Raw genomic sequence first — 12,280 nt, 5'->3', positions numbered from 1 at the left:
TGAAATCATCAAATCATCCAGCGGGCGTTTTGCTGAGACATGGATCAGCTTCATCAGGGGTATATTTAAACCCCTTTTATCAATTCCCACTGATTGTACCCCTATAATTTGAATAAAGGGTCAGTTACCCTTTTCTGTTTATTGAGAAAGGAGAGAGGTAGGGAGTTCAGGGAGAAGAAAGGAAAGAAAGAGAAAGGGTAGGATCAAACAGAAGGGGAGAGATAATGAAGGTTAATGATAAAAAGGAGAGATGAGCAAGAAGGGAGAGAAAAAACAAGAAAAGGGAGAGATAAAGAGATAGGGAGAGATTATGAGAAAAAGGTATGAGTCAGAGTACGTGTTTTGAAAGTTTTTGTATGTTAGGGAAAGTATGTCTAAGGATAAGGAGGTGTACAGATGTAAAGCCAGTGTAAGCTAGGATTGTTTATGTGTAAATGCAAGCATGAATGTGTGTGTATATACAGGCGTGTGTGTTTATGGGCAGGCATAATAATCAAAATGTACAATAATACACTGCTTTTGTCCAAGGAGTATGATAAGTTTCTCGTTAAACAGCCCAGCTCCCTAAAACTGTTCCTCAGAGCAGATAAACCATCCGGTGAGTCACATCAGAATATTAATTATCTGCATAAGATTAATGCCTATTTAGTTTGGTTCTAGTCTTCTTTTTGTGTAAATGTAAGATCTGTTATTTTTTGTTGAAAATAAAGCTTTGTTAATTTCTTTTTCTAAAAAAAACCTGGCTACTAACATTTTTAGTTGGCTTCTAGATTCAAATTTGTCAAGCTCTGCATTAGTGTAATATTTTTACCAATATATGATTCTATGGCGCAGGTTTAACCCCTTTAAGACCGGGACGTACCTGGTACTTTCTGGTCAAAGGTCACCGGCAGACCAGGTACGTCATCGATGATGCGCGATCCAGCGTCGCTATGAACGCTGGGATCGCGAGGGGCGGCTGCTACGGACCTCTGGGTGTCCCCAGCGATCCATAGCAGCCACTCCCCCTCAATTCCGTGCACGTGATCGCTTTACGAGCACGGAATTTAAGTATTTTTTAAAAACTGCAAACGTCGGTCCTGAAGGGGTTAATCTATTTTTTTACATTGTAGTACTATTATTATTATTATTACAGATCAGGTGGTAGAAATGATGCCGTCTAGAAAAACAATACAACACCTAAAAGGTTTTCACAGCAATGAAAAGGTCCTTCAGGATGGTGAACAATAGAATTGTCTAATTTAGAAACAATGTAGAAAGTAAAGTTATCATCAAAATGGAGCACCCTATTTAATACTCGTCTATAGTTGATGAACAATTGTAAATCTATAAATTCATATTTTACATTAATTTGTGACAATGGCAATAAACAGAATGACAAAGCATAAACATTTTATATTATATTATTAATGTTTTTAACAAAAAAGAACAATTACATATAATTTAATTCCTTCCTGGATCTTTAGAGCTTTATACGTTTTGCCAGCAAGGGGAAAAAATGTACTCAAAGAATGCACTTAAGTGAGAAAATTGCTTCCCCCACCCTGCCAAAAAATATGTAAGCCTCTTAACATATGTCATGGCAAACAAATTATGTATTAGGAGAAACTTAACTTTAAGACCAAAGTACCCTTTCCTATAAAAATAAAATTAAAAAAGCATATATAATATGATATTATGCCAATGACAATTTAAAGGGAATCCTACAGATGACTGTAACCATCTTTTGTGATCAACAGGTTTTGAGACAAATGTTTATAAAACCCCCCCAAAAAACAGCAATTAGCATAATTGACTAATTATTAAATGAGAACATTTGGCTTCCATGAGGTGATCTGTGCTTGAAGTTGGATAAGATACCTGCTTTATAATGAGTGATACAAATTTATGAGGCAATCAAAATGTCCACAGCTGTCATTGTTCTGTAGCAATCACGCCCTATCCAACAGTTTGTGAGTTTTACGGACACGTTAACTCATTTTATTACCTGAAATAACATTATAAAATTGTTTTAACCCAGCCATGGTGAGTGGTAAAAATAATATTTAATAGGCCACTGGTATGAAGATAGTGTTGCAAAATCAACAACTTTTCTATGACCTTGACATATTAAAATGTTTTGCACTGCACAAGCATTTCAAACATGACTGAAAAATGAGGTGTAAAATGTGATTTCCAATGTTTTGGGGGGGTTTACACTTATTAATACTTATATTTATATATTCTTATTCAGTGGTAATTCAAGAAAAATACATGTGAACTGCCGAAGCATCAGCTTAGGCTGAAATAAATATGAAGAAAAAAAATCTGTGCCTTGTACATTTATATGGCTAGCCAAAACAAGTTGGATGTTTTTGTAAAACGTATAATCAGCAGTATAAAAAAAAAATGAGCTAAACTAATATTTTGTTGATTCCCATTAGCATACCTGGGAACTTCTGGGCTCCGGCTACCCGGAGCCTTCCCTTGCATGACGCAGCCAGGACTGCACACTGACGTCAGCGGGCGGTGGGAGTTCCCCCTGACGTCGGTGGGAGGTCCCCTGGTGTCGGTGGGAGGTCCCCTGACGTCGGTGGGAGGTCCCATGGGGAATACCCCCATTAAAATGGACGGGGAGCAGGGCATGTCAAGACTCCGCTCCCGCGACCCGGAGGATTCGGGTCTTGACCCGGAGAACCAGTGCTCCAGAGAGTTCCCAGGTATGGCCATTAGCGATGAGCTTGATAGGCCTTGGCCTACCACAACAACAACTAGCACATCTGTCACTTAATCGGACAGGTTATTTCACTTAGGGAATAGGAGTTTGGATTGCCAGTAGATGTAGTGGTGGGCTAAGCGATATACTGGCATATAGTGTGTCCGAATCCCCAATATGTTTGCCTCAGATGGGTGCTTTTAGTATTTGCTCTGTGTGTGCGCTGATCACTTGCTTTGTTATGTGTACATGTTGGTCATTTCGGCAGTAGCCCGGAATCTGAATGTGTACACTTTTGAGAGTGTGCTTCCCTTTCTGTATTTTTTCTAGTGGTGGAAACACAAAAACAAGAATGGAAAAAATGACCTATTAAGTCTTTTTACTGCCATAAAAATCTCGACTCTTATTAATTCCTTCGCCTTGTCATATTTAGGGTAGACATTTGCCTATCCCGTGCATGTTATAATCCCTTCAGTGTACTAATGTCTGCCACTTCTCCTGGAAGGTTGTTTCTTTTAGATAACAGATAATCAAACCTACTTACATGACGTTTAAGCCTCTGATCATCTAGAAGTCTAGTTTGTGGGATCTAGAAACACTATCATCAGATCTGTTTAGTACCCGGGCAGGCACATTATCTGCATAGAGCCAACATGCCTGTGACGAGGCTTGCAAAAAAAAAATCACTTGTGTAGCTGGGGCATTTTGTGAAAGGTATACAGCAAAGCCCCTTATCTACTCTTGATTAGCACATAGACCAATTGTGCAGTTCAACTTGTATTTGCAAATGGGTCATGGTCTCTTCGGTTATTGCCCGCTATGCTTGGAGACAGGGTTAAAAAATCATTACAAACAGCCACAGTAATACAGCAAACATTTTTGGTACACGCAATGAAACCTGTCCATCCAACACTACAAATCAATAGAATAAACCCGAAATTAAAATGCAATTAATAATTCAAATGTTTTTTTAACATTCTTTATGGAAAGGCCTGGATAGTGCACATTCAGTGTGTTTTTCATTACTGACTCGCTTGGCTGGACTCGCCCTTCTATGCTAAATGATGCGAGCCCTTGACTCCTTTCCTCTATATAAACGTTGTCTGACTGCTGGATCAGTTTCATTTCACCTGTAAACATAAAGTCACAAAAAAATAGAAACTCAACCACAAACCTTGTAGTCCAAGGGGGTGAACAATATACTCCTCTTAAACTATAACTCAAACCTTTTTAAAGGAGTACAACCGTGCTGCAAATTAGCACAATCACTACCCCTAAAATGTTAAACACAATGTGTAAGCCATTCGAAAATGATAATATCTGAGTTGAGCTTTTGCCATGCAAACAGTGTCGTTTGGGACCAAAGCAATGTATTTTTGGTCCACAAATAGATCAAGGTATTTCGTTGTAAACACATACGTGGCCAAGATTTGAGTGCCAGCAGACAATCAGGAAACTACTTATCTGTTTTCAACATGAGTTGGATTGATTTCTTTCCAAGCCAAAAGGTCATTGAACGTGTCAACTTTTGCAGTGATCCCACAGATAGCATTCCATCTGCTTTGTTTAAAACTTGTAATCACAAATTTTCAGTTGGTCTCTTCTAGTTGTTTACTATCCTTATTTGAGTTTTTATTTCTTTGGCTTCCTGGACATTTTAAAAATCTTTTACAGAGTATTGTATTACAAGGAAAGGGAAGACGTCGGTTTTTACAATGCGTAATTAATGCCACAGTAGCTCAGGAGTGTGTCCTGATGAATAGAGGAAGAGGTATATAAGGATAGTGTCTCTCAACAAAGTCTATTCTTGCTCACAGAAGGATGTTCTGCAAAAGGCATATTGTTGTACTAGAAGAATGAGACGGCAATGACAGATGGGGAGTTTTAATATCAGCAATATATACAAGGTAGCACAAGCTTAAGAAATAAATGCCTTGTCTACAAGAGCAAAAACCGTAAAAAAAAATATTAAACAGAGTGCATTGTTGGCATATGTGATAGTTTTATTAATAAGATAGAGATGAGATCATTTAAAGAAAACATGTTCACTTTGTGTACCCCTAATCGTCAGGAATTAAAGGGATCTTTAAACATGCCTCCTGCATTTGAAGCCACTAAGTTTATGCCCAGGGTCATCTTTAATACAGAGCATAAGGAACATCTGTCCCAGGTTCAACCTTACCTTAGGAGTCTATGGCAGCTGTCCTTTTGGAACCCTCAACAACCATTGTGGAGAGCCTTCCCAAAAAAGTGAAAGCTGCAGAGGGGCTATCAACAACACATTAACGTCTATAGGGCTGCAACTAACGATTATTTTAATAATCGATTAGTTGGCCGATTATTTTTTCGATTAATCGATTAATCGGATAAAAAAAACAATATGCAAATTTTTTGTTTATTTAAAATAATTTAATGAACTGGATGTTAAAAAACAACTTAAAATTTACATTAACATTCTTATTTTGTTATGATGTAATAAAAAAACAATATTTTCAAAGTACAAAAACCCAAACACAATATTTATGAAACAAAATAACCCCAAACATTCTGAAAAGAGGTGGACTATTACTGTTCAAGAAACTTTGCCCCAGCCCTGGCACTTTGCACCCAGCACTCAGCACTTTGCACCCAGCACTCAGCACTTTGCACCCAGCACTTTGCACCCAGCACTTTGCACCCAGCACTTTGCACCCAGCACTTTGCACCCAGCACTCAGCACTTTTCACCCAGCACTTTGCACCCAGCCCTGGCACTTTGCACCCAGCACTTTGCCCCCGGCACTTTGCACCCAGCCCTGGCACTTTGCACCCAGCACTCAGCACTTTGCACCCAGCACTCAGCACCCAGCACTGGCACTTTGCACCCAGCCCTGGCACTTTGCACCCAGCACTCGGCACTTTGCACCCAGCACTTTGCACCCAGCACTCGGCACTTTGCACCCAGCACTCGGCACTTTGCACCCAGCCCTGGCACTTTGCACCCAGCACTTTGCACTTTGCACCCAGCACTTTGCACCCAGCACTTTGCACTTTGCACCCAGCACTTTGCACCCAGCCCTGGCACTTTGCACCCAGCCCTGGCACTTTGCACCCAGCCCTGGCACTTTGCACCCAGCCCTTTGCACTGTGCCCCTGCAGCCAGTCTCCAACTCTGCCCTGCACCCAGCCCTGCCCCCACACTCACACCCTGCCCCCACACTCACACCCTGCACCCACACTCACACCCTGCACCCAGTCTCCTGCCCCCCCACCCCCACTCTGCCCTGCATCCCCTGAAACCCCACCCCCACCCCCGCGAATCGCTCTGTGCGAACGGAGCCACTCGCACAGAGCGATTCGCACAGACATAAAGAATACTTACCTCCGGAACGCGTCACATCCGTCACGCAACTAAAAGAAGGCGGAGAGTGCAGAGCGTGTAGCGGAAGCGGGGAACGCTCGCGGAGGTAAGTAAAAGGAGCCGAGTGCTCCAACAACGAATCGATCACTCGATTAATCGATAACGGAAATCGTCGACAACGATTTCCGTTATCGATTATTATCGATTTTATCGATTCGTTGTTTCAGCCCTAAACGTCTATGTGTTTAGAAAGTGATGGCATAAAAGTCCCTGTTGGTGTAATTGTCAGGTATCCCAATACTTTTGTCCATATAGTGCATATCCTTTTTATCCATGTAGTTAAATAAATTAGTAATAGTTATCCAAACAAAAAGGTATTCTAAATAGCTTTCTTTAAACAGGTGGAGTAAAACAGCAAGATACAACCTGGGAACTTATATATACACACACAATAGGATCCATGTTTTTTTAGGCAAGATGGTGTCTTTACAATAAACCCTAGAGGGCTCCATCTGGGACTAGGGCTGGCTTCTAATTGTATATCACCACAGTAGAATTTTAATACACTAATGTACACTACTTTTTTTGTCTTGCAGTCATAATAAAATTCTTTCCTTCCCTCCCCCAGTGAACTTTGTGAACAATTATTCTCTACTTAAAAACTGCTGCAGTCAGCATCATCGGCACAGAAAAATGCAATCTCCATAAGAAACAACTTACATATGCATCATACGGGTGAAAGAATTTGAACTTAAATCCTTGTTTATAACAATTGTGGCATGCAGCCTGAAGCAGAAATGATAATTTGCACCACATTTTCATGAATAAAGTAGTGTTCACAGATGAATTCACTTTAACCCTATTACAGCTGGACTTCTCCCATATGATGTATAGTTCTATACACCAATGCAGGATGTTCTATTGGTAACCGGTCAAACGTGGTTATGTTGATGACATATGTGAACAATGGTCCAACTTGTGATATGTTTGTTTCAGGAAACACTGCTGTGTTGATTATAAGATAAATCATACGTACCATTTTTTCACTTTGACAGGGGTCTTCCTCTGCACATCTCACATTTATGATGTGCACCTCCTGTGGATGACTTGCAGTGCCTTTACTTGCACAGCCAGACAATACAGTAAAACTTTCCAGCAAGGCTTGGACAGGGTGAGAATCCGTTACAGGTGACAACACACATTGTGTTCCAGGTACGGGACCTACCGGACATAGAAAAGGAAGCATAGAATTCATAATGATGCACTTGACAATTTAATGGACTTAAAGGCAACATATTAATAGTAACCCTTGTTACATTTTTATTTGAAATGCCAAAACGACTAAAAGATAAATTATTTAGAAGAATAAAACTATTTGGCTGTCAGACAGGACTGTTGAATGAGCTGAACTGTAAGGAAGTAAGAATTAGTCCAATTATCTGCCCGGCAGCACAGTCTTTGTTCCATCAAACATCTGACAAAACAAAGCAGGTATTGTCATGAGTTGCCTAATGGCATCTATTTGAAACAGGAGGGACATACTGGAGGAGTAAGTGCTGGAACACCCTCTGGCCATAAACTTTAATTGACTGAATGTATTCTGCGTACTATAATAATTGTTGGCACAATTTCATTTGTAGATCCTGGTCAAAATCAAGGATGTTGAATGATGTTGCCATTCTAACCAGTGAAGTCTAACAAATTAAAGTAATAAAAGTTACTAATAAAAGGCGTTACCAAGTCATTACAATATTTGTACATTTTTGCATATTTAGAACGTCCAAATAAAATTACCAGTGTTCCAGATTTTGAAATTGACCATTGACCATAGGAGAGTATAGGCTGAAGCTGCTGGACCAATTTGCCCAAAATTCAACAAATTCAGCATTGGAGTATAAATTACCACCACCTAGCAGCTCAACAGTCCCACATTTATTTTCCTTTTCTGGTTGTTCATATTCCAAAGGACCTCAAGTACATATTTAAAAATGCTATAAAAACACGATTGGAATTCCTAAATTTATTAATTTGCTGGTATTTTACATAAAAAGACCATGTAAATGAGGATGGCGTATGTATGTATGTATGTGCAAAAACATTTGGTAACTATTCAAGTTCTTTATTTCTTTAGCGCTACAGCAAGAGGCCTTAGTGAAATTTTCGGGGGGAAAATTACAGGAAGTGCTGGAGGGAAATAGAATGATTTCTTTTTAAATCCTCCCTACATTTACGGTAATTACACTCATATCTCAAAAGGATGCAAAATGAAGAACAAACCTAGTTTTTTTCCCCTTGGAGATGGTCTTGTTTGTGAAAGACAACACTCTTTGAGGTCTTAGCAAGCTTTCATTATCTGACAATTCACAGTCAATACCGTCTGTGCAGCCTTATCTAAGGATACACAAAACCTTTTATTTGCAGATGGTACCCACGTTAGGCAGCGATCAGTTATTTGATTATTTACCAGGATAGCGGCCAACATAACCTGTTTACCCGCATTTTGACAAGGTTATTTGCAGTGACATGACAATATCTGATACAGAGCAACTCTACCCAAAAACAAGATCGTCTGTGCTATTTTTTCCACAGTTCCAAAGACTGATGTTGAACGGATTCTAGGAATATCCACTATATAACTCAGTGACATCTTATCAGTACCAAGAGCAGATACTCATCTGGAAATACAACAATATATATATATATATTATTATTAGAAACACAAGGTATAATGCACTGATGTATACTATGCGCTTGTTTTTGAAGAAGGAATAGTTGGAAAATATTGACAAGGAAATCGTAACATACTAAAGACCCAGCATATACAGTGTAGGTGTTCAGCAATTCCTTATCGTGCTGTACATCTGCTTTCCAACTATAGTTGGACACATACACACTCCTTGTGCTTTTACCTACCCACCATAATATATCATCATGATCAACAGGACAGAATGCTATCCCATCTCCATCCATACAGAATATTACTTTCCAGGGGACGCGTCTGTTGCATAGGTCAGTATGAGGCATACAACATACACATACTATATAGATCAATTAGGCAACAGGTTTGGTTAAACAATGAATGCTTCATGGGAGGATCCGTGCTTTGTTTCATGGTAAGTTGGGAAATGACAAACCCTGCGGCGGCGCCCCCTGGAGCGTGGCGCCCTGTGCGGTCGCACAGGTCGCACACCCCAAAGGCCGGCCCTGGGTGTCACACCACAAAGCTGTGGCTATATGAACTTTTTGCTATACACTGAACTTTGTTTTACTTGTCTCTGTATAAACATTGAATACCAATAAAAACAAATCACATGGTTTTGGATACATTGCATCTACCTCTAGGAGCAGTTTTATCAACATATGGACAGCAGAATTCAGGACCACCATAGATACATATTAACCAATGAGTGATATGAGATGTTTGACTTGGCTACAGTTTTTTCCACCAAAAGGAAACATTTTAAATTGATAATCTTGTACGGAATTGCTACTAGTCGGTTCAAGGGTTAAAAGAGGAAAGTTACCAAGGGCACCAGCCTGAGTAAGTGCAAATATCTCTAAGTGTTCAAGTCATTTACAGTGAAGGCTGCTTGACAGATACTTGAATAGAAGAGAGGGTGTTCAAGATGGATGTGTCACTGAATAATATGAACTCTGATGAAAGTCATCAGCATGGCAAATACAATGTACGGATTTAAAACAAAACAAGAACTACAAGGAATTCCAGAACGTTATCAATTCCCATCAGAGTAAACAATTTTCCACAAACTAATAAAGAAAGGCAGTTTGCTGTTGGACTAGTTTTCCGCCCATTCTTCTCAATACCCAGAAGTCAGCTTCAGTTTCATGAATTTAGGAGCAATGATTCCTTATGCTGAACAGTCACTTCTTTGCTTTGTTGTAAGGAAGAATTAAATTACAAGCCAAGGGGAAATGGTTTCAACGATACCACTTTGCTTATACTGCATTTTGTAGAGTTTTGCTAATGATGTCTGAATTGGACGCAATGGAAGGAACATCATAATATTGTAATCAGAGAACATTCGTATATATATATATATATATATATATATATATATATAAAAAAATATATATTCCCTTCGGAGGATGGACCCCTAAAACCATGCTAGCCCAGTATAAAACATAGCTTCCAGCAATTCGAATGGTCAGAAGGTGACAATTTTGTTTTAGGGGTCTGTTTAGTGGTATAGCAAAAAACATGGGGCTTTATGATGCCTTTTTTATGACTTTGTGACATATTTGTAGTTATTAATCCGAGTAATTCATTTAGAAGGTGTTCTTTTTGTAGAATTTAATTTAGAAACACATTTTGTGCTGTTTACATACAGAGGGTTGTAGAGCGCTTTAAATTTACTAATATCAAATAATCATTCTATCAAAGAGGGACACCAAGGAAAGAGGGGCAGCAGATCTGAGCCCCGAAGGAGGACATTTAGGAGTTGTGTAAAAATGTATTACCACATACTATAAGGGAGGTACTGTTGCTTTAGACAAATTACAGTGTGAGCAATCTGCCATTTCCTATATGTGCACGCTATCTGTCAACTTTTCTAAGTGCAAGCCTCCTCCATAAATCAAAACTGAGGTTTATTCCCAGCACATACCAGCAGAAGAGGTCTCTCGGCTGTAATAAACAGAAGATTCCACAACACAGAGACTTCTCTTAATTGCGGAGAGGGAGTCTGCAAGATTGAAGACGCTATAGGGCTGTTCATATACCAAACACGTTTACCTAAATAATAAAACGGGTCTATTTAATCTCAGACTGGTTTGCTCATTTGGGAGAAACTTGTGGACCTATTGCTTAGGTACTGTCGCTGCCCTATGTAGTTATTAATGGTTACCAGCTGTATACTACATAGTATGGTCTGTCAGAGGATTTAGCAGGAGATATAATATGGCTACAACCAACTAATCGGTATTGGATTTTTTTTTATATATATTTTAATACATATTTGAGGATGGATTCTTCCTAAAACGCAGACAACAGTCGCCTAATGAAAGCATTAAGGTTAATTAATAAGCTATTTCAAGAGTTTTTCATTATAAAAATATGTTTCCTATTAAACTCAGCTGTTATATATGCTAAATATGGAGTCTAAATAACTCATTCACTAGACTTTACAATAAATCACTACAAATGCAACAAAGTATTTTTTCCTATTGAAAAATGTTTAAAGCGCCTATAAAGTCAAATCCTAAAAAGCTCTTTTAAATTCTGATTATTTGTTAATAAAGAATTAGGATTACCATCTGTATTTAAATTAAAATAAAAACCATGAACATTTATTGAACTATTAGAATCTTATGAGTGTTCACCTTCTTGAACTAAACGGATTTAAAAAGGGGGTTTGTTACTTTTCTGTACAGAATTGTTTATGATTCCTGCCACATAGTCATTACAGATTGCTCTGAATCATGCAACCCCTGCGCATTAACTCGCGTGTGCAGATGTTCACCATATGAATGCACAGCAAAGCAAGGGTTCTTAGAAACAAGGAAGGACACATAGTTTTACCATGCAAAGGAAATATAGTGGATTCCTATCCAAAGCATCCCGGATCTTAGAACACATCGCTTATAACAAAATCTCCTTAGGTCCAGAAATTGCATAATGCCTTAAACATGCATTACCCTTGGAGGTCAGAAAGGGCCAAACCAAATGGTAATTTACTTCCTGAAACTGGAGAGGTATAGTAAACTAAGCCACATAGAGTGTGGACACCGGGATAACATTTTAGTTTCATGTCATAATAAAATGTGTTCTGAGAGAGATGGTATAATGCAAAACATCTGGAGTGGACAAACAACTTGGAAAAGAATACAGAAAAACGATATAATACAGCGAAAATACGTTTATTTCTCATTAATGTAAGGAGTGTAGGCACATTTAAAGTGATAGAAGCATAGAAAACTAGCTTTATTGTTATTTAACAGCAATATATAGTGTATTTGTTAGATGTATCTATTGTACAGCGCTGCTGAATATAATGGCACCATATAAAACAGCAACATGCAAAAATACTGCTTCTTAATATCAAAGTTTTATTAAGAAAACAGTATGGAGATGCCATGCAAATAATACCTGTGATAGAAGGGTTCTCTTTTTTCTTTAAATAGCAAAACGTACGAGAAGTTTAACCCTTTAGCAATGTTACACACTAAAGCACACATACCAGAACAAAATATTCAGGACAACTCATAACAAATGTTTATTCACAGTAA

At 38.7% G+C, this 12,280-nt stretch overlaps 1 protein-coding gene across 1 annotated transcript in view; it reads right to left on the bottom strand.

Annotated features, from left to right (window-relative positions):
• Positions 1 to 12,280, bottom strand: part of LOC149279446 (transforming growth factor beta receptor type 3-like) — a 100,817-nt gene that overhangs the window by 70,757 nt on the left and 17,780 nt on the right. The window contains exon 3 of the mRNA XM_089501217.1: positions 7,071 to 7,255. Within this exon, the coding sequence (XP_089357343.1) occupies positions 7,071 to 7,255 (185 nt within the window). The remainder of the gene's footprint in view (positions 1 to 7,070; positions 7,256 to 12,280) is intronic.

This window comes from Sceloporus occidentalis, unplaced genomic scaffold, assembly GCF_023333645.1.
Source record: "Sceloporus occidentalis isolate IW3139 unplaced genomic scaffold, rSceOcc1.0.p SCAF_166, whole genome shotgun sequence".
Lineage (NCBI taxonomy): Eukaryota > Metazoa > Chordata > Lepidosauria > Squamata > Phrynosomatidae > Sceloporus > Sceloporus occidentalis.
This window is presented reverse-complemented; position numbering and strand designations above follow the sequence as displayed.